This window comes from Trichomycterus rosablanca, chromosome 3 (assembly GCF_030014385.1).
Source record: "Trichomycterus rosablanca isolate fTriRos1 chromosome 3, fTriRos1.hap1, whole genome shotgun sequence".
Classification (NCBI taxonomy): domain Eukaryota; kingdom Metazoa; phylum Chordata; class Actinopteri; order Siluriformes; family Trichomycteridae; genus Trichomycterus; species Trichomycterus rosablanca.
Window position 1 is genome coordinate 36958857 of NC_085990.1, and position 26433 is coordinate 36985289.

At 38.0% G+C, this 26433-nt stretch overlaps 1 protein-coding gene across 5 annotated transcripts in view; it reads right to left on the bottom strand.

Annotated features, from left to right (window-relative positions):
- Positions 1 to 26433, bottom strand: part of ptprma (protein tyrosine phosphatase receptor type Ma) — a 308366-nt gene that overhangs the window by 86832 nt on the left and 195101 nt on the right. For all 5 annotated transcript variants that reach the window (XM_062991238.1, XM_062991237.1, XM_062991236.1 and 2 more), the window contains exons 8-11: positions 22371 to 22676; positions 17553 to 17662; positions 12693 to 12894; positions 12462 to 12564 (exon numbers count right to left, since the gene is read on the bottom strand). In XM_062991238.1, coding sequence (XP_062847308.1) covers positions 12462 to 12564; positions 12693 to 12894; positions 17553 to 17662; positions 22371 to 22676 — 721 coding nt within the window. The remainder of the gene's footprint in view (positions 1 to 12461; positions 12565 to 12692; positions 12895 to 17552; positions 17663 to 22370; positions 22677 to 26433) is intronic.

The following is a 26433-nucleotide window of genomic DNA, read 5'->3' on the forward strand; positions in this document are numbered from 1 at the left end:
TTCCTCCCACAGTCCAAAAACATGCAGTCAGGTTAATTGGAGACACTGAATTGCCCTATAGGTGAATGGGTGATGGGTGTGTGTAAGTATGTGTGTCTGCCCTGCAATGGACTGGTGCCCCGCCCATGGTGTTACTGTGTGCCTTGCACCTATTGAAAAGCTGGGACAGGCTCCAGGACCACCGCCCCTTCCCCGCGACCCTAACTGGATAAACAGTTAAGAAAATGAGTGAGAGTGAGTGAGTTTTTATGACATCCCATTATAAATCCATAGGCATTAATATGAAATTGGTCCCCCCCTTTTGGAAAGGTTTACTACACAATTTTGGATTCTGTTTGTGGGGAATTCTTGTCTATTCCTCCAGAAAAGCATTTGTGATGTCAGACACTGTTGAACAAAAAGGGCCGGGCTCACAATCTCCTTCTAGTTCATCCCAAAGGTGTTTGATAGGGTAGATGTCAGGGCTCTGTGCAGGCCAGACAGGCAAGTTCTTAAACATTAAACTCACTCAACCATGCCTTTATGGACCTTGCTTTGTGCACATTATGTTATGTGATTACCACACAAAGCAATAAGATAAAAAAAATTAAACAGTTCTCTTTCATTCAATATTTAAATAAACAATAATTATAATGTCTAAATATGTGTATAAAATATAACACTGGAAATGTGTGACAGTGTGCAAAAAGAAGTTTGGAGTTTTAATGTTGTTTTGCTTATGCAAGGTACGCCAAAAAAAAGAAGAGAAGAAAAAGCAGGAAACACTAATCCTACTTAATTTATCCTTGTCTGACCGAGGAAGGAAACCCTGATTATTATTCAAGTAATCGTTCACACCGACTCTTCCTCAACAATCAATGTGGGCCCTTGAGAAGTGACCCAGTGCCATGAACAAGCCTGCTATGTAGCTAATGCTGAAAATACTACTTCCTCAAACTCTGGTTAGGTTTAGCTTTACTTTATCATTTAATTGGTTTACAGAGGTTGGACAGGGCCTTAGAGGAATGGAAGGGGTTACGGGGTCCTGGTTTTCATTTTATACACTCCCATGCACTCCTCCAGGACTAAGGGTCTCAGTCTTATTACCCACTCGTCATGCATTCATCCATCACCTTCATGGTTTTTACTCAGTTCTTTTGGCCTTTAAGCATCAGCAGCTTTTACAAAGCGTTGCTCTAATTAGAACATAACAGAGAGCAGCCGTGGAAACGAGGAGGCAAGCAGCCAGCATGCATTGTTGTGGTCATTATGTACACCAGCAGAAGTGTGACCGTATGTTTTAACAGTGAATCAAGACGACAGACACAACAAAGCCTAAACAACCAACACAGACACAAAAAAGTCATTAAAAAGGATGCGGTTCAGTGGGAAGAATCTAAAAAAATGCACCCTTGTTCCAGGGAAACGTCCACTAACTTCTGCACACCCATTAAACTCTTGGCATTTGAGCTTTGTACGGGCAAGCCTTCAAATCACAGGGGTGTTTTTTTAAATCTGGAATTGTCTGAGCTGAGACTTGGGTCATGGCTGTGCATTTAAAGAAAGTATATGAATGTTGGTATACTGCTGTGTATAAAACCAGCTTTGTTAAGTTAGCATGGCTACTTTAACTGGCTTGTGACTAGCCACAGTAGCCCTGCTGTTGGTCTGTAGCCTTAGCCTTTATAACCTTGTCCCTCCTAGGACCAAAATCAGTGGTTACTCACCAGGACTGCTTGTTAGAACCATGTGCTGTTTTGAAGTTATTTTTAACAATTTTTCCTTTTTCTCAAAGTAATTTAGGTCTTTTTCTTCTTTTTTCCCATTTGCTCACAATAGTAGTAGTTGTCTCCAGTTTTTTTCCTGCTGGAATCATGCCGCTAGCACCACTCCCTGTGCTGGTAGAGAAGGGCTGAGAATGTAATGTCTCCCCTCGGACACACGCACAGTCGTCGGCTGCATCATTTTTGGTCCAGTCAAATCACAGTCACAATGCAAGGCTAGGGTCTACATTAAGTCATGAGTCTTTAGGCTACAGTCTAAGTTAAGTCATGAGACGTTAGGCTAGAGTCTACGTTAAGTCACAAGTCTTAAGGTTAGAGTCTACGTAAGGTCACGAGTCTTTAGGCTAGAGTCTATGTTAAGTAACGTGTCTTAAGGCTAGAGTCAACGTTAAGTCATGAGTCTTAAGGCTAGAGTCTACGTAAGGTCACGAGTCTTTAGGCTAGAGTCTACGTTAAGTCATGAGTCTTTAGGCTAGAGTCCAAGTCAGGTCACGAGTTATTAGACTAGAGTCTACGTTATTAGGCTACAATCTACGTTAAGTCACGAGTCTTTAGTCTAGAGTCTAAGTTAAGTCACAAGTCTTTAGGCTAGGGTCCAAGTCAGGTCACAAGTCGTTAGACTAGAGACCAAGTCAGGTCACGAGTCTTTAGGCTAGAGTCCAAGTCAGGTCACAAGTCTATAGGCCAGAGTCTAAGTTAGATCACAAGTCATTAGGCTAGAGTCTAATTTAAGTCACAAGTTTTTAGGTTAGAGTCACAAGTCTTTAAACTAGAGTCTAAGTTAAGTCACAAATCTTTAGGATAGAGTCTATGTTTAGTTACGAGTCTTTAGGTTAGAGTCTAAGGTAGGTTACAAGTCTTTAGGTTATAGTCTAAGGTAGGTTACGAGTCTATAGGTTAGAGTCTAATGTAGGTTACGAGTCTTTAGGCTAAAGCCTAAGTTAAGTCACAGGTCATTAGGCTAGAGTCTAAGTTGAGTCAAAAATCTTTAGGCTAGAGTCTACGTTACATCATGAGTCTTAAGGCTTGAGTCTAGGTTAAGTCACAGGTTGTTAGGCTAGAGTCTAAGTTAAGTAAAAAAAATCTTTGAGCTAAAGTCTAAGTTAAGTCACAAGTATCTCTCCAGTGGTAGGGTAGTGCATTAGGTGCATTAAACCACTGCACCACGCAAGTGCCCAACATTCAGGTCTTTATGCCTGATCATATCTGCTGCATTTAACATGTCTATGACCAGCTATGACCAACTACGATAAGGCCGACATTTATTATATTCCTGACCGTGACTTGTACAGTTGCTATGAAAAAGTCACTGTCATGCACTTTATTTGTTTTGGCCTAATGTACCTAATGTTTTGGACTTAAAACAAGATTAGTTTTGAACTACATACCTCCAGGCACAAACAGAGCAGGGAGCATGAATCATGAATAAGGGCATGAGTGTCACTACCATTTGTAACAAACCTATTTAGTAACAACTATTTAATTTGGGATGTAGCATTAATTAATAAGTAAACAAATGCACTCTTTCAGTGTAGTGGCATTAAGAACCCAACAAATGCAAAAATAAATAAATAAATAAAAATAAACATTCCTGTAGTAATTACTGTAAATGGTTTTTTTTGCTGGGTCACTACAAAAGTACATTATACTAAGATGAAACCATTCAAAGACCTTCAAACCAGAACATATAACACACAAAAAAAGAAGCATTTCATAACATTGCCTAATTTAGTGTGGATATAAAAGATGTGAGCTGCTCTCCAGATTGAAAATGTCTGAAACATAGATTGCATTGTAAGATCTGAGCAACCATTCCTGATGCCCGCGGAGCTTTATTTATATCCTTATCCATAAATGCCCCCAGGAAACATAGATGAGGAAAAACCTCTCAGATTAAATGTCACTTAAATCTTCACAATTGCTGCAGTTCCACTATGAATCCTTGGAAGGAAAATGGACTGGAGAAGCCATCAGAACTTACCAGCAACGAGGAACGTATCATATTTTTTATGCCATGACATGATTTAAATGATGAAGGAAATAACATTTCAAGGTAAAAGGTTTTCGGAATGAGATGCATTTCTTTTAGGATTTCAGATATGTTTACAAGTCACTAAATACAAGTCAGGTCACAAATCTTTAGGCTGGAGTCACATGTCTTTAGTTCAGAGTAATATTTAGGTCACAAGTCTTTAGGCCTGAGTCTAAGCTAAGACATGACTCTTAAGGCCAGAGTCTAAGTTAGGTCACACGTGTTTAGGCTTAGAGTCTAAGTTTAGTCATGAGTCTTTAGGCTAGAGTCTAGGATAAGTAACATGTCTTAAGGCTTGAGCCAAGTCAAGTCACATGTCTTTAGTTCAGAAACTAAGTTAGGTCATGTGTCTTTAGGCTAGAGTATAAGTCAAGTGTCTTTAAACCAGAGTCTCCTTTAGGTCACAAGTCTTAAGGCTAGGGTCTAAGTCAAGTCACGTGTCTTTAAACCAGAGCCTAATTTAGGTCACAAGTCTTAAGGCTAGAGTCTAGGTTAAGTAATAATCATTAGGCTAGAGTCTAAGTTAAGTAATAATCATTAGGCTAGAGTCTAGGTTAAGTAATAATCATTAGGCTAGAGTCTAAGTTAAGTAATAATCATTAGGCTAGAGTCTAGGTTAAGTAATAATCATTAGGCTAGAGTCTAGGTTAAGTAATAATCATTAGGCTAGAGCCTAGGTTAAGTAATAATTATTAGGCTAAACTCTAGGTTAAGTAATAATCATTAGGCTAGAGTCTAGGTTAAGTAATAATCATTAGGCTAGAGTCTAGGTTAAGTAATAATCATTAGGCTAGAGTCTAGGTTAAGTAATAATCATTAGGCTAGAGTCTAGGTTACGTAATAATTATTAGGCTAGAGTCTAGATTAAGTAATAATCATTAGGCTAGAGTCTAGGTTAAGTAATTATCATTAGGCTAGAGTCTAGGTTAAGTAATAATCATTAGGCTACTCTAGGTTAAGTAATAATCATTAGGCTAGAGTCTAGGTTAAGTAATAATCATTAGGCTACTCTAGGTTAAGTAATAATCATTAGGCTAGAGTCTAGGTTAAATAATAATCATTAGGCTACGCTAGGTTAAGTAATAGTTATTAGGCTAAACTCTAGGTTACGTAATAATTATTAGGCTAGAGTCTAGGTTAAGTAATAATCATTAGGCTAGACTCTAGATTAAGTAATAATCATTAGGCTAGAGTCTAGATTAAGTAATAATCATTAGGCTAGAGTCTAGGTTAAGTAATAATCATTAGGCTAGACTCTAGATTAAGTAATAATCATTAGTAATAATCATTACTAAAAATCATTAGTAATAATAATTTTTTTTTTCTGTGTAAATAATTTTAATTACTTGTATTAATACTACTACTGTCTTTCTTTCTTCTACTGCTGCTACTCTATTGGAGAGATGCCACTCGAAATTTCATTGTACTTGTGTATAGTGACAATAAAGATTCTATTCTATTCTATTCTATTAGGCTAGAGTCTAGGTTAAGTTATAATCATTAGGCTAGAGTCTAGGTTAAATAATAATCATTAGGCTAGAGTCTAGATTAAGTAATAATCAATAGGCTAGAGTCTAGGTTAAGTTATAATCATTAGGCTAGAGTCTAGGTTAAGTAATAATCATTAGGCTAGAGTCTAGGTTAAGTTATAATCATTAGGCTAGAGTCTAGGTTACGTAATAATCATTAGGCTAGAGTCTAGGTTACGTAATAATCATTAGGCTAGACTCTAGATTAAGTAATAATCATTAGGCTAGAGTCTAGGTTAAGTAATTATCATTAGGCTAGAGTCTAGGTTAAGTTATAATCATTAGGCTAGAGTCTAGGTTAAGTAATAATTATTAGGCTAGAGTCTAGGTTAAATAATAATCATTAGGCTAGAGTCTAGGTTAAGTAATAATTATTAGGCTAGAGTCTAGGTTAAGTAATAATTATTAGGCTAGAGTCTAGGTTAAATAATAATCATTAGGCTAGACTCTAGGTTAAGTAATTATCATTAGGCTAGAGTCTAGGTTAAGTAATTATCATTAGGCTTGAGTCTAGGTTACGTAATAATCATTAGGCTAGACTCTAGATTAAGTAATAATCCTTAGGCTAGAGTTTAGGTTAAGTAATTATCATTAGGCTAGAGTCTAGGTTAAGTTATAATCATTAGGCTAGAGTCTAGGTTAAGTAATAATTATTAGGCTAGAGTCTAGGTTAAATAATAATCATTAGGCTACTCTAGGTTAAGTAATAATCATTAGGCTAGACTCTAGGTTAAGTAATTATCATTAGGCTAGAGTCTAGGTTAAGTAATTATCATTAGGCTTGAGTCTAAGTTAAGTCACAAGTCTTTAGGCTTAAATCTAAGTCAAGTCTCCAGTCAATATAAACAAAGAATATATTCGTTTGATGTAATCAATTCAGTGTCTTTAATTAGTTTCCCACATTGTTTGCATGTTTCCACTCTTCTGTTAAATCCCAGAATTTTTAACTCACTGTACCCATAGGCTAAAACAGTGCCACCACAATTACACGCACACACACATATGTATATGCACGCCTTGCATGGTTGTGTAATAGTTAAGGCCCTACCTAATTCCGACCGTGAATATCACGTCACGAACCGTGAAACAAGCCGCTTCCTGTGTAATATTTAATTTGGTTTGTGTTTAGCGATTTAACATTTTTCATTCACGTAGCATTCAGGTGCCTCACCTTTACTGGACTATGAGGCGGTCCTGGCAATCCTACAGCAATTCAGTTAGCAATTGCTTAACCAAAATCTAAGATGTTGATGTCTAAAGCAGCTAAAAACACGACTCAGGTCTCTGAGTTTGGAAAACTTCCAACCAATTCTGTGGAAGCGTGTGGTGTAAAAACACGGATGAGAAATTTCATTGTTGAGATGGAGCATGAAGCCTTGCACCGTCGCTGGATGTATAGGGTTTACTTTCAACCAATAAGGTAGGCTATGCTGTGTAATGTAGCTTCCATTTATTCTATCATTTGTTTATGAGTGTAATTTAATGACTGCTGTGAAATGTGACAATATTCAGTAAAAAACAGTGAAATCTGTGATTTTTTAAAAACAAGGTCCGTAGAATTAAGCACATTTTCCTGTGAATTAAGTAGGGCCCTAGTATTAGGCAATGATTATAAGCCAATCTTACTGATGAATAAACCCTTTTTTAATGTTGTTCCCATATTTCAAGATAATAATTCCCTTCATAAATACTGCTAAAAAAATCATGAGTTACTTGATAGACACCAGAGTAAAGTCAAAGACATTCTATAGCCTTCCTAAAAAATCTCAAAAACTGAAGGTCTTCTTTATGAAGATAGACCAACATACCTCCACAAATCATTCAGGACTTGTCTAGCTGCTCTGAGTATATCTGTTTTATACATAAACGATTCCCTGCTTAATGTTAGTTTTACAAAAGCATCAAACTTAATGGTTTAAAGAGTTATTTATTGTACTGTATTAAGGAGTTGTTAAGGAATTGTTACAACTTGTTAATTAACTTTTTAATGTTTTCACACAATTCTTTTAATCTTTTAAAAATACACACTTCTCATTTATGTCTTGTTGTCAGGGCTTCATTTATCCAGAATTAAAGGTTTAAAGGTTGGCGTCTTCAACAAGAAAACATCTTCTTTTTTTTTAAGATATTTTTTCTGCGTGAGTGTCACTGACAGCTAACATCAACACCCTACTTGTGTCATGTTCTCTTGATGTAACATCGAGCTGTCTCCCTCTAGAGATTTCAGGAAGACAAGAAACATTAGAAACATTTACCAGCATGTCTAACTGTTGCTCAAACACGGCCTTATTCCTTTGCTGTGGAAAATATGCTTATTTCACTGGAAAAAAGGCAGACCCAGAAACACGACGCCCCTAGGGAATAAAGTGAGCGAACAATCCGGAAAACTGCAGGAGTATATGTTGCCAGAAATAGGCAAGTGAGCTCTTTCCGTTTCTTTTCGCTCTGCTTTTCATTGGACTTGGCTGAACATCAGGATCAATCACTGACAGCGATGTTACCACAGAGCTTTACGAATCCTTTTTCTCCCTCATGCAAAGACCGGTGTTGGCATCAGGCTGTGAGGGCGGTCTGAGGCCACCACGTGCCCAGCGTGGGAGACGGAAACATTAGTGTAGCGGGATGTAAGTGACAGACGCAAAAGCTAATCCTCTTAGACTACATGAAGTGCTGGTGGAGGCCATTGTAGCAGCTTGTATGTAACTCTGCCAGGCCAGACATCAGAATGCGACACATCATTGCATTATGGTAGATTCCAAACAAAAATGCGACAGAACGGAGACGTAGAAGCAGAAACTGACAAGTACAGTTTACACAAGCTTACAAATGTCAGCAATGTTTTCATTCCTATGCAACCCTATTGATAGAAAATCTTTTCAGAAACCCCCAGCCGTTAAGATGAATGTTCTCTGCTCAGTATCATAATGAAACATCTGCTGTTTGAAATTTGAACACATGATCCTTTTAAGCTGATGAGGGAGTCTCGCTGTTTTCTGATGGCTTACAGTCATGTTTAATGAGCACTGTTCTTTGACTTAACAGGGATCCTGTAATTAAGATAATATAAACATTACAAACAACAAAAGCATCAGTATCAGTTAAACTGGTACTGAATCTTAAGAAAATCCTCTAGCTAAAGGAATTAAACAGTATTTTAGCAACCTGATCTCCACCCCCGCATCTGCAAAGTACACTATATGTACTTAGATATGTGACCATGAGCTTGTTGGATTTATCTCAAAACCATAGGGATTGAGTCAATACTTAGGAGCAGTGTCTACATACTTTTGGAATACTGTGTATAAGACATTACCATAAACATCAGAGTTAAAAAAATTTAATTTTTAACCAGACTCTTGCACTCTTGCTGAAACTGCTCAGTTTGGGTCTCTGCACTGCTGGGTTAAGGCATTAACTGCTGTACCCAAGTGCTGTTTTAACCTTTTAAATCATTTTAAGCACATAGAGCTTCATATTCATATATATATTTTTTTTTTTCCTTTTTCTCCCCCTTTAGCGCATCCAATTGTTCAATTTGCATCGTGCTTCCTCTCTGTCTATGCCGAACCCTGTCCTGACCGAGGAGATCGAAGCTAACCCATATCCCCTCCGAAACATGGGCAGCAGCCGGATGCATTTTTGCCACCCACACATTGATGAGTGTGGCGCCACCTAGCGTTGCATGCGGAGAGACACACCCTAAGGGCACTCTTCCTCATCTCTGTGCAGGCACCTCTAATCAGCCGGCAGAGGGCGTAATCACATTCTGACAGAGAGAGACCCACATCAGGTTCTTTGTCCCGCCCCCCAACTGAGCAACCAGCCAATCGTTGCTCATACAGCCACTCAGATTTTGGATCTTTAACATGAATGACCGTACCATTTTTTGCTTTGTCAAATAAATGCCATAAAAGAGAAAGCTGTCAAATCTCAGTCCCTCCCTTCTCCTGTCTCTTTTTTTGGGGTATTGTGTCATTCTCTTTTTTACTAAAGCAGGTTTCAGATGATGATAATGTCAGTTTAATTTAAGTTGCATTTTATTGTAATATATCTTTGCATATTAGTTTTGCTTATTATGTGCATAGATGAGATGCTTACTAGTGATTTCACTTTAAATAAATGTACTTATTTCAAAACCAAAGCAAAAGAGGGGAAAAATCAGATTTTAATTTGCATATTGTACTTTAATAATCATACATTGCTTGGATGTATGAATCTGTCCTCATTCTGCTATTTTAAACATGAGAATCAGAATGCAATGACAGATTGTTTACTGAAACACTTTGGAGTAGATCATAATCAATCCAAATCCCCTCTCGATGTGCAACAACATGACTTGGACACACTAGCAGTAAACAAAAGCTGGTCTTATGGGGTAATTAACAAGGCCTGCGATTCATTAAGATGTGCTAACGGTAATTAAGATTACAACACTGATGCCACTGACAGAGTGATGAGACAGCCGATGACTGCTGAAAGTGCATCTGCCTAAGATTAAGATCATGCAGAACAGCACGTGTGCTTTAGATTGGTGATGAAAATGCCACAATCGCTTTATTTTAGCACATGTGTAAGGTGTTACTCCTCCTGTCAGAAATAAATGAAGCGTGAACTGAAGGTTAGTACAATATACATAAAGAAGTGGGTGGTGACTTAGATACACTTTTCTCTAACTATCACAACTTGTCAGAAGTGCTGGCGCACATACACAATACTGCTCAGAATCTACCTTTATGCTTTTAAAGTGCTGTCTGGAAAAGGCACTAAAATCCCACAACACTGAGAAGCTTTAGTTAGATTTCTGTCTATCTCTATTAAAACCGGCTCAGATAGCGAGGCTCTGCAGTGTTTTGAATTCTTCATGACAAAGCACCAGGCGCAAAAACAGCACTTGACTTATTCATACCGATGCTATTCAAAGTGACTCTCTGATCCAAGGTAACCAACACAAAGTGACTCCACCAGTCTGTGTATGAAATTACTTAATAAATAATCTTACTAATAAAAATAACCCAACAAAGCTTAGATTTCTCAGAGAGACCCAGTGTGGACCTAGTGGATTGCAAGCTTACTGTCAAATTCCTATTAATCACACGCCTTGTACCTTGACCAAATCATGGTAATGTACTATGTTCTTTCTGGCTTGTATAATAAATGTCAATAATAATTGCTTAAATGATCTAATAAAGTATACAGGCAAAAAAAAAAAAAAAAAAAAAAGAATTTTGAATTAAAATTATAATATAAAAAGTATAATAAATTATATAATTATAATTACTTATATATAATTATGTATATAATAATAAAATAATATAATATAATATATATATATATATATATATATATATATATATACTGTATATATATATATATATATATATATATATAATTTACCATTTTGGTAATAATTTACAGCAAATATTAAGTCTCTCTTTTTTAATTAAAGAAATATAGCTATTTAAATTAAAATCAAAACAAAATTAACAAGTATCCTATACTAAATACTTCAGAATATAAATGTTTGAAATTAACACTTACACATCAGGAGTCATTAGGGACAAGTTGCAAATCAAGTCTAAAGTCTAATTGTATGTGACTTCATTTGAAAAAAATGAACATATACCAAATTTTTTTTTGTGTTCTTGATTTGAATCTTTAAAGTCTTTAAGGAATAATTTGTTGTAATAGACAGGATTAAACACAGGTCCACAGAAGCCTGGTGCTGTGTGGAACTCACTCTACCCAAAAAAAAGACCAAACTTACAAATATTGAAATAAACTGATAATTAAACTCAATTACTAATAATCGAGTAACCCACAATTCTATAACAAACTCAATTCCATTTGAAACAGATTTTTACCAGTAACAGTCTATTTTAGGAGCAATGAGGGCAAACCCCATAACCACAATCTGCATCTAAAGCTTCAGCAAGTGGGGAAAATGGGGCACAAATGCGATGAGCCTCTCAGAATAAAAAATCCTCATAAAGGAATGTAATGTATAAATAATACAACCTATTGCATAAAATAAAATGTAAGCCTCTCAATGCTTAGAAATCAATCAATCCTCATACCTATAAACCTGGCAGAACAAGCAGCCAGGTAAGGATTCCTCAGGGTCTATTAAACTTTTTTCTTATGCACTTTCCCAGTTTTCCTCCTAATCTAGTCGTTTCCACTTACCCAATCATACAGTGCTGCTGACGTTCACTCCTGACCGAGAAGGGGCTGTGACTAACACACGCCCCCTCTGACACATGTGCAGTAGCAGACTGATTTTAAAGCACGAATCTCTATCATCTTTTATCTCTGTGCAGGCGCCATCGATCGGCCAGCAGAGGTGGTAACTGCAGCCGTTAGGAATTCCCATCCAACAGCCCCTTCCTTAGTAGAGCCAATCACTGTCCGTATAAGCATCTGGCCTGCCAGTAGCAGAACTAAAATAGCTCTGGTGTGTTAGCATGCTTTGCTGCTGCCCCACCCATGCACCCCACAACTTTTACATGTACAACATTAAGAATAAAATATTCCTTCATTCCTTCAAACTACATTTCCATGACCACATTTTGGCTTTCGCTACTGGAAATAAAACCTTACATTATAACAGTACTGCAAATGTAAGGACTTTGCACAATTTGTTATTGGTTATTGAATTCAGTTCTCTACTCACCCCCTCCCCCACACACAATGTCCTCTAAGTTCTCTAACATATCTGATGTAATAATAATAATGAAGCTTATTAAATATGCCAGTGCATTTTCAAAAACAAATTAGAGGGCACACACTCATACACTACCTTCCTTATTTACTGATTTACTCATGTCTGGGGGCAATTTAAAGTAGCCAAACATACTGTTATGTTATTGTTGGGGCGATGTGAGGAAACTGATGCACTGGATTAAACCCTCATAGACATGTAAGCTCCACTTAGATAAGTGAAAACTAAACCTGGGAACCTAGAGGTGTGTGGCACCAACACTGCCTGCTGTTAAAACCTGTTTAAAACCTATACATAATGTATAGCACATTATCACCACATTGTACTGCTCAAAGTTTAAATCATGGATCAAAGTGGGTGTTCATGTGTGAAAACAAGCTGTACATTCAGTTCATGTGTATGTTAGTAAGGCATCCTACCTGACTGGAGCTCCTCTGCTCTGTGCAGGTTTTAACAGGACTGTTACAGTGCTGTCTGTCTGATTCAGAGGGGTTTCCTGATCATAGCCAGGCATGTGTGGAGCTGTTAAAATAAGCATATGTTTACACACACAACCAGTAATAACACGCAATCACACTGTGTTTATGTATTTTTTGACAGTGCGTTTCTGCCAATCCAGTGCAAAGTTTGCAGCCAATCAGGAGCCTTACATGAGATTTTGGTGGTAAATTGAGTGTTGGCTGGTGGGCCGTAGCCTTTGACGGTGCTGGCTCTGATGGTGAAGGAGTAGGTGGAACCCGGGTACAGCCCCATGAACTTGTGTGAGGTTTCATTACTGTGCTTTAACACCTTCCCACTTTGATTGGACAGGTTGAACTCTGGGTCAAAGGAGCTGACAGCCTTATAGAATATCTGTGGGAAGAAAAAGGAAAGAGAGATTGAGGGATATATGATGGTTATGATCTATTACATTCGGAAATCCATAGCACTGACTGTAGTGTAAGAATGTTGAGAAGCACAATGTCCAATTTCTTATGGGTGGCATATTATACTATCCCTGCTGGAATACATGGTTTAATAGTATTAGATAGATAGATAGATAGATAGATAGATAGATAGATAGATAGATAGATAGATAGATAGATAGATAGATAGATAGATAGATAGACAGACAGACAGACAGACAGACAGACAGACAGACAGACAGACAGATATATTCCTTAAACGTTCCTTAAACATCATCTAATTACACAACAGCAGATAGGACAGATAGGAGTTTAAAAACAGGATAACACAAAACACAAGCATATTTTTTCTGCAAATGATTATAGGCTTTTTGAGTGGGTGTTATCTCTCTTATAGCTGTGGTAAAGTATGCTAGCCCACTACCGCCAAGATTCGAACCCTGGATACCAACCCATTCACTTACTTGGCATTAATTAAAAGTGGGTGCTCGGGTGGCATAGCTGTCCATTATGCTATCGGCTGGTCAGGCGTCTATACAGATAGGATTGGCTGAGTCCGTTTAGTGGGGGTTGTTGGCCAAACTAACTATCGGGAGATGCACTTGTCAGTGCACTTTTAGTGCCAGTCCCAAGAACAAATCAAATAGGAAGGTTGCGTCAGGAATGACATTCGGCGTTAAAAAAACGGTGCCAAATCAAGTATTCAGACCAGAACAATCTGGCATAAATAAACCATAAATAAACAACAGAATCAAACAATTACACAATTCATTTTTTATTTATTTCTCTGTGTGATTGCTCTTTTAGTGGTTGTAGTTTATTTGATCAATACTTAATGTTTTTTCTATATTTAAAAAACAAAAAACAAACAAAAAAAATACTTACATTATGTACATCACATTTTTTTTCTTCAGTACTAATGTGACTGGGCAGTTATAACATGTATGTACATGCATGACGTGTATGTGATAAATACTCTTTGATTTGAATTCAGTCCAACAAATCCAATTAACAATTTGACTGCGTAATTAATATTATACTAAAAATAAGGTTGTAATAATTCATTTTTATTAAGGAACAATAAGCCTATTGTAACATTCTTCCTGGCGTTCCCACCATGTGTGTCATGTTTTGTTTTTCAGTTCTGCTCTCTTGCCCAGTCTACGCCCTTTGTTTTTGGTTTGTCACATTTGGGTTGTTATTGTCTACACGTGGTTTGCATTGTTTCGCTGGTTAGCTCATGTATATGTACCCTGTGTGTTCCTGGCAGAGTATTTATGAAATAAAAACCTCAGGAAACAACCTATCATTCATGATAAAAACTGCTTTATTTCTGGGAAGAGTAGCTGGACTTTTTGTTCTTCTATCCCCATTGTTCTCTTGTCTATTCTATTAGACCAGAGATTAGAAAAAGGAAAACGGTGAGTGTGCACCAGTATCAGACTGCTGCTTCCTTCAGTCATCTCCTTCCTAATGTAACGTAATCAGTGTGCCTGAAAAGTTGAAATCATTCCTCATGCTAATGATTGGCTTCTCCATCATGATTTCACTGTGGTTTCAATTTAAGAGCACAAAGGGGCAGCACAGGTTGGAGCTGTCAGGTGGGAAATGCCAGCTAGCCCCTACAATTAGACTTCAGTTTGCTGCACACTTGGAAGCTTTTTAATGGCCATTCAAATGTAGAACAAGAAGCTTTTCAGTGACAGTGTGTCTGAACAGGTTGATTAATTGGAAATGGTACTGTGATAATGTTTGTCCAAAAAATGTGTAATCTACAGCATTATTATTTGGAGTGCATTTTAAGGGGAAATACATCTTAGGTGTGAAATAAATAATAAACTCCCAATAAAATACAATTATTGGGAATAATTTCCCTTGGGATGAATAAAGTATCTATACTTGTCTGTCTGTCTGTCTGTCTATCTATCTACCTACCTACCTAAACACCCACCCACCTACCTGACCCACCCCAAATGCTAACTGCTTGTGACACATCAGTAATCATTTACTAAACATGCTATAGCACAAAACCATGTAATAGATATCTGCTAATCTGCTCAGAGTCCAGGTGAAGCCACAACTATTGCTTATAGGTGTACAATATCAATTATATAAAATAAAACTTCTGATTTCAGCTCAACTTTTTTGAACAAACTCTGGTAAAGAACCTGCCCTGCTTCAGCTTGGCTGTGCCCCTGTGAAACAAAGTGAGGTCCATGAAGACATGGTTTGACATTTGAAATTTGGTACAGATGAATTTCAGTAGCCTGAACAAAGCCCTGACCTCAGCCCCATCAAACACCTTTGGGACGAGTTGGAACCTCAGTTTCAAATCAGGGTTTCTCTTTCAACATCAGTGCCTGACCTCAGAAATGCTCTTTTGACTGAATGGGCAAATGATTTCTTGGCAGAAAAAAATCATGTGTGACTGAACTGCAACTGGTACTAAAATGTAATTCCGGATATAAAAACGAAGAAAATCTATGACTTTAATGAAGCAGAAAGCCTTGATTTGTCTTCTTACTTTAAAACTAGAGCAGATCATGCTCCTGATATGGTCTAACAGGCTGGAGATCAGACAGAATGTAATTTCATAATGTGAATGTGACAGCTTAATTGTGTGTATTTTTAACAAATTAAGTACTGCTACAATGCTTCTTCTGAATGCAGCATTGTGTTGAGTTTCAAAGCCCTGGGTCTTGTGTGCATCCAAGGAACTTGGATGCATCCAAGGTTGAACATGACAAACAGTGAAGGCCTACAGCTTAAAATTCAAAAGGCAAACCTTTACAATGAGACTTCTGGAAAAAGTCTGTACATTGTGGAACCTTCTATATACTGAGCCCTCCTTATTTACAAAGGCTTGTATATGTAGAAACAAGTTTAAACCAGTCAAACACACTGAGAGCTCTTTGTATCAAAATTAATGACCAGGTGCCGTTGTGACATGAAATTTGCATTGACTACATTGAGCAATTTAGGGTACATAGGTTGACATACCACTGACATGTATTAAACTTATGGTGTGATACATATGGTGTGTGTATATACACTGATCAGCCATAACATTAAAACCACCACCTTGTTTCTACACTCACTGTTCATTTTATCAGCTTAGGAGCACTTCTTAGTTCTACAATTACTGAATGTAGTCCATCTGTTTCTCTGCATGCTTTGTTAGCCGGTATCACCCTGTTCTTCAATTGTCAGGGCTCTTCCAGGACCACTACAGAACAGGTATTGTTTGGGTGGTGGATCATTCTCAGCACTGCAGTGACACTGACATGGTGGTGGTGTGTTAGTGTGTGTTGTGCTGGTATGAGTGGATCAGACACAGCAGCGCTGATGGAGTTTTTAAACAGCTTACTGTCACTGCTGGACTGAAAATAGTCCACCAACCTAAAAAATATCCAGCCAACAGCGCCCCGTGGGCAGCGTCCTGTGACCACTGATGAAGGTCTAGAAGATGACCAACTCAAACAGCAGCAATAGATGAGCGATCGTCTCTGACTTTACATCTACAAGGTGGACCAACTAGGTAGGAATGTCTAAAAGAGTGGACAGTAAGTGGACATGGTATTTAAAAACTCCAGCAGCACTGCTGCATCCGATCCACTCATACCAGCACAACACACACTAACACACCACCACCATGTCAGTGTCACTGCAGTGCTGAGAATGATCCACCACCTAAATAATACCTGCTCTGTGGTGGTCCTGACCATTAAAGAACAGCATGAAAGGGGGCTAACAAAGCATGCAGAGAAATAGATGGACTACAGTCAGTAATTGTAGAACTACAAAGTGCTTCTATATGGTAAGTGGAGCTGATAAAATGGACAGTGAGTGTAGAAACAAGGAGCTGGTTTTAATGTTATGGCTGATCAGCGTATACAATGCTTATTCTGTAAAGCTAAAGTAACGTGTTTTCTCTTGCCCAATATTTACCCACATTCCACCACAGTTGGCTAAATGTGACCACAGTTCTCAGGTATGCACTAGTGTTTTCATTGAGTTGACACACTAAAGTCTCCATAAAAAAAAATACATCCAGTAATGTCACCTAGCCCGGCCTACTTTCAGTAAAACAGTGAAAGCATTTCACACTTTTTCCAAACGGCATTTCGAATGTTTTCAAGGTGCCTGCTACTAGAACTTTCTTTTTCTATAAACTTTGCAAGAGCCTCCTTTTTCCTTGATATACTGCACTGACCCGAGGTGACATTTCTCTGAGTCAGGTAGTGGAGGAGCTAAAGAAAGATTGTGAGGAAACATTGGACAGTAGAAAGTGTGGGCACCTGGAGGACATTAAAAAAAGTGACAGACGTTGTAATTGTAGTAGTGAATGTGACACGCTTTGTAGTTTATGGAGATGATATCGCGCTGAACAGCGACTGTTCTCGTGCAGGATAAACCCTATCACAGCGCTTCAGCTGGTAATAGATTGTGTTAACAAGCTCCTGAGCATTGAGGGCTTATGGTTATTAGGTGAAATTTATTAGTCAATTAAAAGCCTGGAGTGAATGAAGGATGGAAGTGCTGAAGGCAGCATGGCAAGCAGGAGATAAATGTGAAGCAGCTAGTAGTTTGCTGAGGAAGACTTACTTCATACTGTTTAATGATTCCGTACGTCTGAAGAGGCTCTCGCCATTTGAGGGCAATCTTCTCCTCGTATGTGCTGCCCTGGATGGAATCGAGGGGCACAGCACCTGGTACTAAAAAACAAAGAAACAGTTCAAGTTTAATGTCAAACACAGTCATGGACAATTTTGTGTCTCCAATTCACCTCACTTGCATGTCTTTGGACTGTGGAAGGAAACCGGAGCTCCTGGAGAAGCATGGAGAGAACATGTAAACTCTACCTACACAGAAAAGACCCAGACCACTCCACCTGATGATCAAATTTCCTTTCATTTAAGTCTCATCAATATGTTGCTTAAAGATGAACATTTGGCAATAATCTTTAAAAATAAGCATCATTAGTTGGAGAAAGAAGCCCAGTTAGCTTTGAGATTGAGGGTGGTTTTTTTTGGGTGGTGTGATAGTCTAATGTGACAGCACTCCATTGCTGGGATCTCAAGCTCTTGAGCAATAACTGAACCCTTTAAAGAGGGCTAGCCGACCACCACTGAGATCCAAGTTTGAATTTCAGCTGTGCTATCGGCCAACCAGCCACCTGCACAGACATGAGCTTAGTGGATTTTTAATTACTACAGCTATTGTGGTCTCTTTTGGCTGCTTGAAGGGAGTTGGTGAATATAGGAGATCAGTGCGTGACTCTCAGTATGCCATGTAAACATACCTTAGATTTAATACTTACTTATGGTATAAACATAGACAACCTGGAAATTATACCACAGAATGACTTAATCTCTGATCACTCCCTACTAATATATGAAGTGTCCCTGTCCAATAATATACAGCAACCAAATCGTTTTAAATGTAAGCGCACTATTACATCTGCAACTGCAGCAGCGTTCATAAACTGCCTACCAGAATTACCAAATATACCAGCATCAGAACCTAAAGAACTAGATCAGGCAACTCAAAACCTAGAGACCGTACTGCGCACAACCTTAGATAACGTAGCCCCACTCAAAACTAAACTGATTAGGGAGAAAAAACTTGCTCCATGGTACAATGACCACACATGCGCACTTAAAAAAGCAGCACGGAAATTAGAACGTAAGTGGCGTCACACTACACTGGAGGTGTATAAGATTGCTTGGAAAGATGCTCTAACTGAGTATAAACATGCACTTATAAAAGCTAAATCTGTATATTATTCATCCCTAATAGAGAAAAATAAAAACAATCCTAGATTCCTTTTTGAGACAGTGTCCAAATTAACTAAAAACGTCAATGAAACTGAATCTAATATACCGCCTGACTGTACCAGCCATGATTTTTTAAAATTCTTTAATGACAAGATAGAAAAAATACGACTTCAGAGTCAGAGTGTGTCACTTGCCAATGTTAAGTATGGACTCACTCCGAGCAGCATTGGTGATAATAGTAACGAGTTAATCCAACTAAATTCCTTTAATCCAATCTCCCAAAATGAACTAACTGTGTTGATTAAATCATCGAAGTCATCATCGTGTATACTCGATCCTGTTCCAACTCGTTTACTTAAAGATTTACTCCCAGCTATTGTAGAGCCCCTGCTTACATTAATCAATGCATCCCTTAGCCTTGGGTACGTACCTAAATTGTTTAAAAGTGCTGTTATTAAACCCCTGATTAAAAAACCTAATCTTGATCCACATGTTTTATCTAATTATAGGCCAATTTCAAACCTTCCTTTTGTCTCAAAGATATTAGAAAAAGTCGTTTCCAAACAGCTATGTTCTTATTTGAATGAAAATTGTATTCATGAAAAATTTCAATCAGGATTTAGACCCAACCATAGTACCGAAACCGCATTAATTAGAGTAGTTAACGAGTTGTTAATGTCTTCTGATAATGGATGTGTCTCTTTTCTTGTTCTATTAGATCTTAGTGCAGCGTTTGATACGGTCGATCATAACATTTTACTGGAGAGGCTAGAAAATACAGTAGGTGTTAAAGGACTCGCACTCTCTTGGTTTCAATCATATTTGACTGACCGCTCTCAATTCGTTTATGTAAATAATAAATGCTCAGAAACTACAAAAGTAAAGTGTGGTGTTCCACAGGGGTCGGTACTTGGACCGCTATTATTTACACTCTATATGCTTCCACTAGGTGAAATTATTCATAAACATGGCATAAACTTTCACTGCTATGCAGATGACACTCAGCTGTATATATCAGCCAAACCAAATGATACTGACACAATCAGTAAGATAGAAGATTGTGTAAACGACATAAAAAACTGGATGTCGTGTAATTTTCTTTTACTTAATTCAGATAAAACTGAGGTTTTACTTGTTGGCTCTAAAGCTGCAAGAGACAAATTGTCTAACCTGGTGCTAAACCTAAACACTTTCTCTGTTACTCCCAGCCCAGATGTAAAAAACTTAGGTGTCACAATAGATTCAGATCTCTCCTTTGATACACACATTAATAATATTACTAGAGTTGCTTTCTATCATTTGCGTAATATCTCTAAAATAAGAAATATACTATCTGTTAATGACGCCGAAAAACTGATCCATGCGTTTATAACTTCTCGGTTAGATTATTGTAATGCTCTTCTAACTGGATGCTCTGGTAGATCCATAAACAAACTCCAGTTAGTTCAAAATGCAGCAGCTCGAGTGCTAACTAGAACTAAAAAATTTGATCATATCACTCCTGTTCTATCATCTCTACACTGGCTGCCAGTTAAATTTCGCATTGATTACAAAATACTTTTACTAACCTATAAAGCGCTACATGGTCTGGCTCCACAGTATCTGAGTGAGCTTATTAATTACTACAACCCAGCGCGTCCACTTCGTTCACAAGATGCAGGGTTACTTATAGTTCCTAAAATTAAAAAGACCAAAGCTGGTGGAAGAGCATTTTCTTACAAAGCTCCACAACTTTGGAATAATCTTCCTGCCTCTGTTCGGTATTCGGACACAGTCTCAATGTTTAAGTCTAAACTGAAAACATATTTATTTTCTCAGGCTTTTGATTAATATAGACAAAGGCGCAGAGCTTGGGGGTTCTTGGTCATAGAAACTTGTGGTGATCAGGGATGTTGGGTCGCTGTCGTTCTGCCTCTCTTGTCCAATCACTCTGGTTTGGGTAGGAGAGGTGGGCGCTGATGTCCTGTGAAAGCCTTCATGACCTTGTTACCTGCTCGCTCTCCCTTTTAGTTATGCTGTAATAATTAGGGCTGCCGGAGTCTAAAACTCTCTGTAAAACTGTTTGTCAACTAGCATTGTACATTATTAACTACATTCTCTGTTGTTTTACCCCGAGGGCATTCTGATGGAAACCTGTTTACCCGCCGAGGTTAAGGATTAAAGTCGAGACTGCCGGGACAACGATGCTGCTCCTGTCAGATGTGACGGGTCTGGAGTAATTGCAACGACAAGAAATCACTACAGACTTTATTGAAGACTAGAGCGGATAACAACTCTATTATTATTTAATTGTTTATTTATCTATTTATTACCACTGTATGACTTTTAGATCATTCAATTCTGTGTTTGTATGATTTGTGTAAATCGTGTATTTATTTAAAGTATCCTCCAGACCACCCAAGAAGGATGGGCCCTGCTGAGTCTGGTTCCTCTCAAGGTTTCTTCCTGTAATTTTCAGGGAGTTTTTCCTTGCCACAGTCGCCCTCGGCTTGCTCAACAGGGGTTTTTGTATCTGTTGGTCCTGGATTTTGTAAAGTTGCTTTGAGACAATGTATATTGTAAAAAGCGCTATATAAATAAAGTTGACTTGACTTGACTTGACATGCTCTTGGTGTTAACCCATATTAGGCAGGTTAAAAAAAGAAGTGGTTAACTACTACAGAGGAGGCATGTGTTAGTGTTAAGTACAGCCTTTCTCAATCAGGGTAGGGGTCTGCAACGATGAGGAGTGAATAATCTGGGTGATTGGATATGATTAAAGTCTGAGATACAGGGAAAAAATGCATACATAACAATGAATGAGGGTGAATCTGTAATAAATCCATAACTTTTATTGTCAGAGGTAAAAATACCCACTTTGCAGGTAGTGTGTGCATAAACACATGCAAAGAAAAAGCTGTTAAAATCTAAATTAAAATGCCCTTTTAACAAAATGCATTGCTAAAATATTCACTTGTTGTTTGACAGTTTAACCATTAACATTCCAAATATTTATATACTTAATTTAACCTATGGTCGAATGCATGGAATAACTGGCAGTTTTCCTCTGTTAGGCCTGACTAACTCTTTTCACATCCTTAGTCTTACAGTCTTTACATACTTTGTATCTTTTTAAAAGTCGATGCAATAACATACGGTACCATGTATGTTTCTTTATTTACCTAAAATAAATTACTACAAAGTTCTCTGCCTGCACATCATACATCATAGAAAACTACCATGCAGGTCAAGGCTGGATTAGAACAGACACATACAACACAAACTAGGCATGAAAAAAATAAGTTCCTCATTTCAGTGCTTAAAAGAAAGGGTCAGCCTACATTCCTTCCACCTGAGAAGCAAAGATGCTTAAAGCGGAGCTGTTGGTGCAATTGGTGTATTCATGCATTCAAAACTCTTAACACCTAGCTGTGAATTACTAAAGAGTAATATCCTTTCTGAAAATTCACTGGATAAAGTTCATTCAATAGAAAATACATCAGCTGAGGCAGAGACGATTAATCTTCTGAAAATGCCAGACCTGGTCTTGATTAAAAGGTGAAAAGACAGGTTTGCTACTAAAGCAGAATTTCAAACAGTTAATCATATATTAAAATGACAATGTCAAAAAGGACATAAAAAAACCAACAAAAAACATACTCCTTACCATCCTCATCTGTTAGCACGTTCAGCTCCTGACTCTCCTTTTCCCCCTCACGATTGCGAAGCACCAGTTTGACGCTGACGTTGGTATAAGGTGACAGGTTGCGGATAGTGTGTTGTGGAGTCGGGCTGAGCACATCGTAGACTTCCTCCCGTGTCTCCTCTTTACCGTTCACCTTGTAGCGATACTCCACAGTCAGGTTATAGCTGTAGCATCTGGTAACATTGTAGCCAAAAGGCTCCCAGCGTACAGTGATCTGTCTGGATTTGATATCCACCACCTCCAAATGCCGAGGGCCGTGCATAGGATCTGTGTGGAGGGACAGGAAAGGAGTATTTATTACAGAGTTCCTCAAAAACAGCAGACGGGATGGAAACTGATAACTTGATGTAGGTTGGGCAAGAAAATAATATATAGAGCTTAAAATAAATCTGTTGCACCTGAACAAAAACTGCAACAATATACAGCTGCATATCCAATACTTTAATAATTTTTGAAACACTATACTAAAGAGTTTAAAGCTGAAAGATGATGAAGTAAATACCCTTAACTTAAATGTGGCATTCCGTACTTTACTGCACTTTTTTACTTTCAGCTAAAACCTGTATTTTTAGGGTCACCACATTCTGTTCCGTATACTTGATTTGGCAGAGTTTTTACGCAGGATGCCTTGGGACCTGCACTTAAAGCGCACTTACAAGTGCACCTCCCAATGGCTAGGCATTTCAGTCGATCTCAGACATGGCCGTTCATGTCTGTGTAGATGTCCGGCCAGCCGACAGCACAAATGAGATTTGAACCCAGATCTTTTAGGGGTCAGTTATTAGTTTATTTAATAGAACGTAATGTAAATAGCTAGTGTTCACACCTGCTAGCTAAATGTCTGAATGCAAAGGTGAACATTAAACTGATATGCTTTGAAGGAAGGATGTGTTGGCTCAAAACCTCCCTTGGTAGATGCTATACGATAAGGCAGACTCTAGAGAAGCCACCCTTGCTTCCCAGAAAGTGACAATTCTTGTACTTCTGGTTATGTGTGGCAAAAGAATCAGTAGGATTTTACCTTCGTCTAACAACACAAAACACCTAAACAAAAGGCTTTTTAACTATTCTATCCCAACTGTGCTGGACTTTCTTGAGAGCCAAAACACTGCAGAGTTAATCACATTCCTTAATTTAACACCATTTAACTAATGACCTAATTACAGTGGCCTTCATAGGCTAAATTCAGGGCTTGAAACAGAAAAACATTACTTCAGGGCTTTGGATTAAGTTCTATTAATATTATTAGTTAAACTACATTTTTATTTTTTTCAAAACAAGCCTGAATTTTTTATACTTCAGGCTGCTACAAGTTTCTGCCTCACCACTGTTAAAAACACACAAACACAGAGAATCAGATGTCCAAATCAACCCAGCTCCCAAAGATATCCCTGTTCTGGTAACAGGATACATTTCCACCCTGCCTTCAATGAATGTGTGGACCATTTCACTGAAATCTGGCTCTGAAGTACTACTAGAGGGGCTTCTGTTCTCACCTAGGTTGCTATTTCAAAGCATAATGGAATGCACCAGAAAGGCAATCTGATGTGCCAGTCTTCCTCAGAATAAGAACCGATGAGCGCTAACTGGCTGCTTCCTTTCAGAGTTCAAAGGTGCAAAACCGAGCCGATGCTGACTAACACAACCCTCATACAACACTCCATGAGAAACAATAATCAAGAGTAAGATACACATTATGTACTGTGCTTTCTCAAACTCCTTATCAACGGAGGAAGGTCACAGAGCCTTTTATATCAGGACATAAGTACAGACTTCCAGAAGAGTTAAGACGTGTAAAATAAAATAAAAAGAAGAATATATGATTTGTTCATTCTGTTGAATCTTTATTTAACTGACAAAAGTAGAAAGAAAAGATTTTCAGTGTTTGATCACTAATCAACTTCATTGTCATTTGTAAATATAAACACATTTAGAATTTGATGCCTGCAACACATTTCAAAATAGTTGGGACAGAGGCAAAGATTACAGTCTTTTTAAAACATTCCACAGTAAGCAGGTGAATCATAACTGGGTATAAAAGGAGGATCCACCAAAAGCTTAGTCTGTGCAACCAATAATGGACTGTTGCTCATCACAGTTACAAATTTCATCAGAGAATAATCAACCAGTTCAAAAAGAACATTTCTCATTGCAAGACTTTAGGTATAATTTAGGTCCTTTACCATCTACCTTACATTATATTGCGATAAGATTTAGGGAATATTGACAAATCTTAATATGTGTAAGGCAAGAATGGAATTCACTACTGAATGTGTGTGACATTCGAGCCTATAGACAACATTGTTTGAGAAAATGTAATGAAAATACAATATAACAACTCAAAACTCTACATGGTGCATTACATAGTGTAGAGAGACCATTATTGTTGTATGCTATGTAGTGTGCAGAGGTACAAAGTAGGAAACAACTTCACTAGTGATCTGGATAAAAATAAGCAAATCCCTGCACTCATGTTCCAACTTGTAACGTTAAGTCCCCCTTAAACATTGAAGGCTGTCATGCCAGCAAAAGAGAAGCAACTCCCTATCAACATTCCTAGTTTTAGATGTGATGTTCAACTGCAAATACTTCAACCCCTGCAAATAAGACCACCTTATTTCTATTTTAACCTGATATTACTTTTCCAAAAGTGACCCCAAATACTCACACAAAGTTAGTGATTGTAGCAGAAAGGTAAGATTTTATGCTTAGTATAATATGAATATTAGTATTATGCTGCTTGTGTATCAAATCCTCATAGTTATATTGTTGCTTGAGGAAGTGTGGCTGGAGTGGAAAGTACAGAGATAAGCAACATGTCTGTCATTAAGCCATTGCAAGATGTTATGAGCATGTAAGGAACAACAGTTACCACAGAATGTTTTACCCCCAAGCCTTAGAGAAAGCACTGAAACTGTAAAGTTAGAGCAGTATAAAGGGGGGTCCACAGTTCTGTCCTTTGTTCTTCAGCTAATACACTGCTGTAAGAACACACGATCGTGCTAAAAAATACTTCAGTGCAGTCAAATGTAATCTGTTGATCATCTGACCTTATTTTTGCACAGAATGATGAATTACAGGTTGTTTATATATGCTAAATAGGAGTGGGTTTTAAAATGTGAGTATGCAGCTTCATTTTAGGGCTTTACCAAAGGCATGTCATTTTTGATCCTTAGGATAAGGGGAGTGTAGAGAATGTTACGACTACACTAGTGTTAAACTCATTATACGTGATCAAACCTTAAACGAATATAGATAATAACAGGTAAGTGCAGAAGTGACACATTTAATTGCACCCCCACTGCTGCTTATACAGTATTTCAGTAAATCACTGTATATGCTGCTGGATTTGAATAGGTTTTATAACACTATTCACATCATATAATTCATTCACAGCAGTGAGTTCTGCTACATAGCTTTCTCAAGTGATCTCAATGCATTAAAAGCACACAGAGGTACAATTTTCTGACACAATGCAACTTAAGGTTCTCTTGCCTCGTGGTATGCTAAAAGGCAGACGTATTTCAGCTAAAGTGCATCTATCTGTTTACGGCTGCTTCCATCACAACAGAGATGGTGCTGAAAGAATGGAGACGGTTGCTGAGCAGATGTTTGATAGTGAAAATGCAAACAATGCCTTTTCTGTTTCCGCTGCCTTTGATGGCACTCGGCATGAGACCATGACTACAGTCGGACGAGGGTTTCAGAATGCGCCGCCGTAATTAGAGCCGAGCCTTGTGCTCTTTGAATTGCTTTTGGCACAGAGTGGCGACACACTTCCACTCGAAGAATGAGAACGACAGCACCCGGTATATGAAAGCAGACTATAACAGTAAAACAGGAGATATGAAACATCTGGCGGGAGAACCAGAAGATGAGACGAGCAAATTGTTTTGCTTGTTAGATGCTCACTTTGAGCTGCATTTAAATATGGCTGCTGAAAATAAGACATTTACATTCAGTGCAGATAGCAGATGCTCTGATCTAAAGTGACAAAAAGCTTTGTACTATCCTGAGTACACAG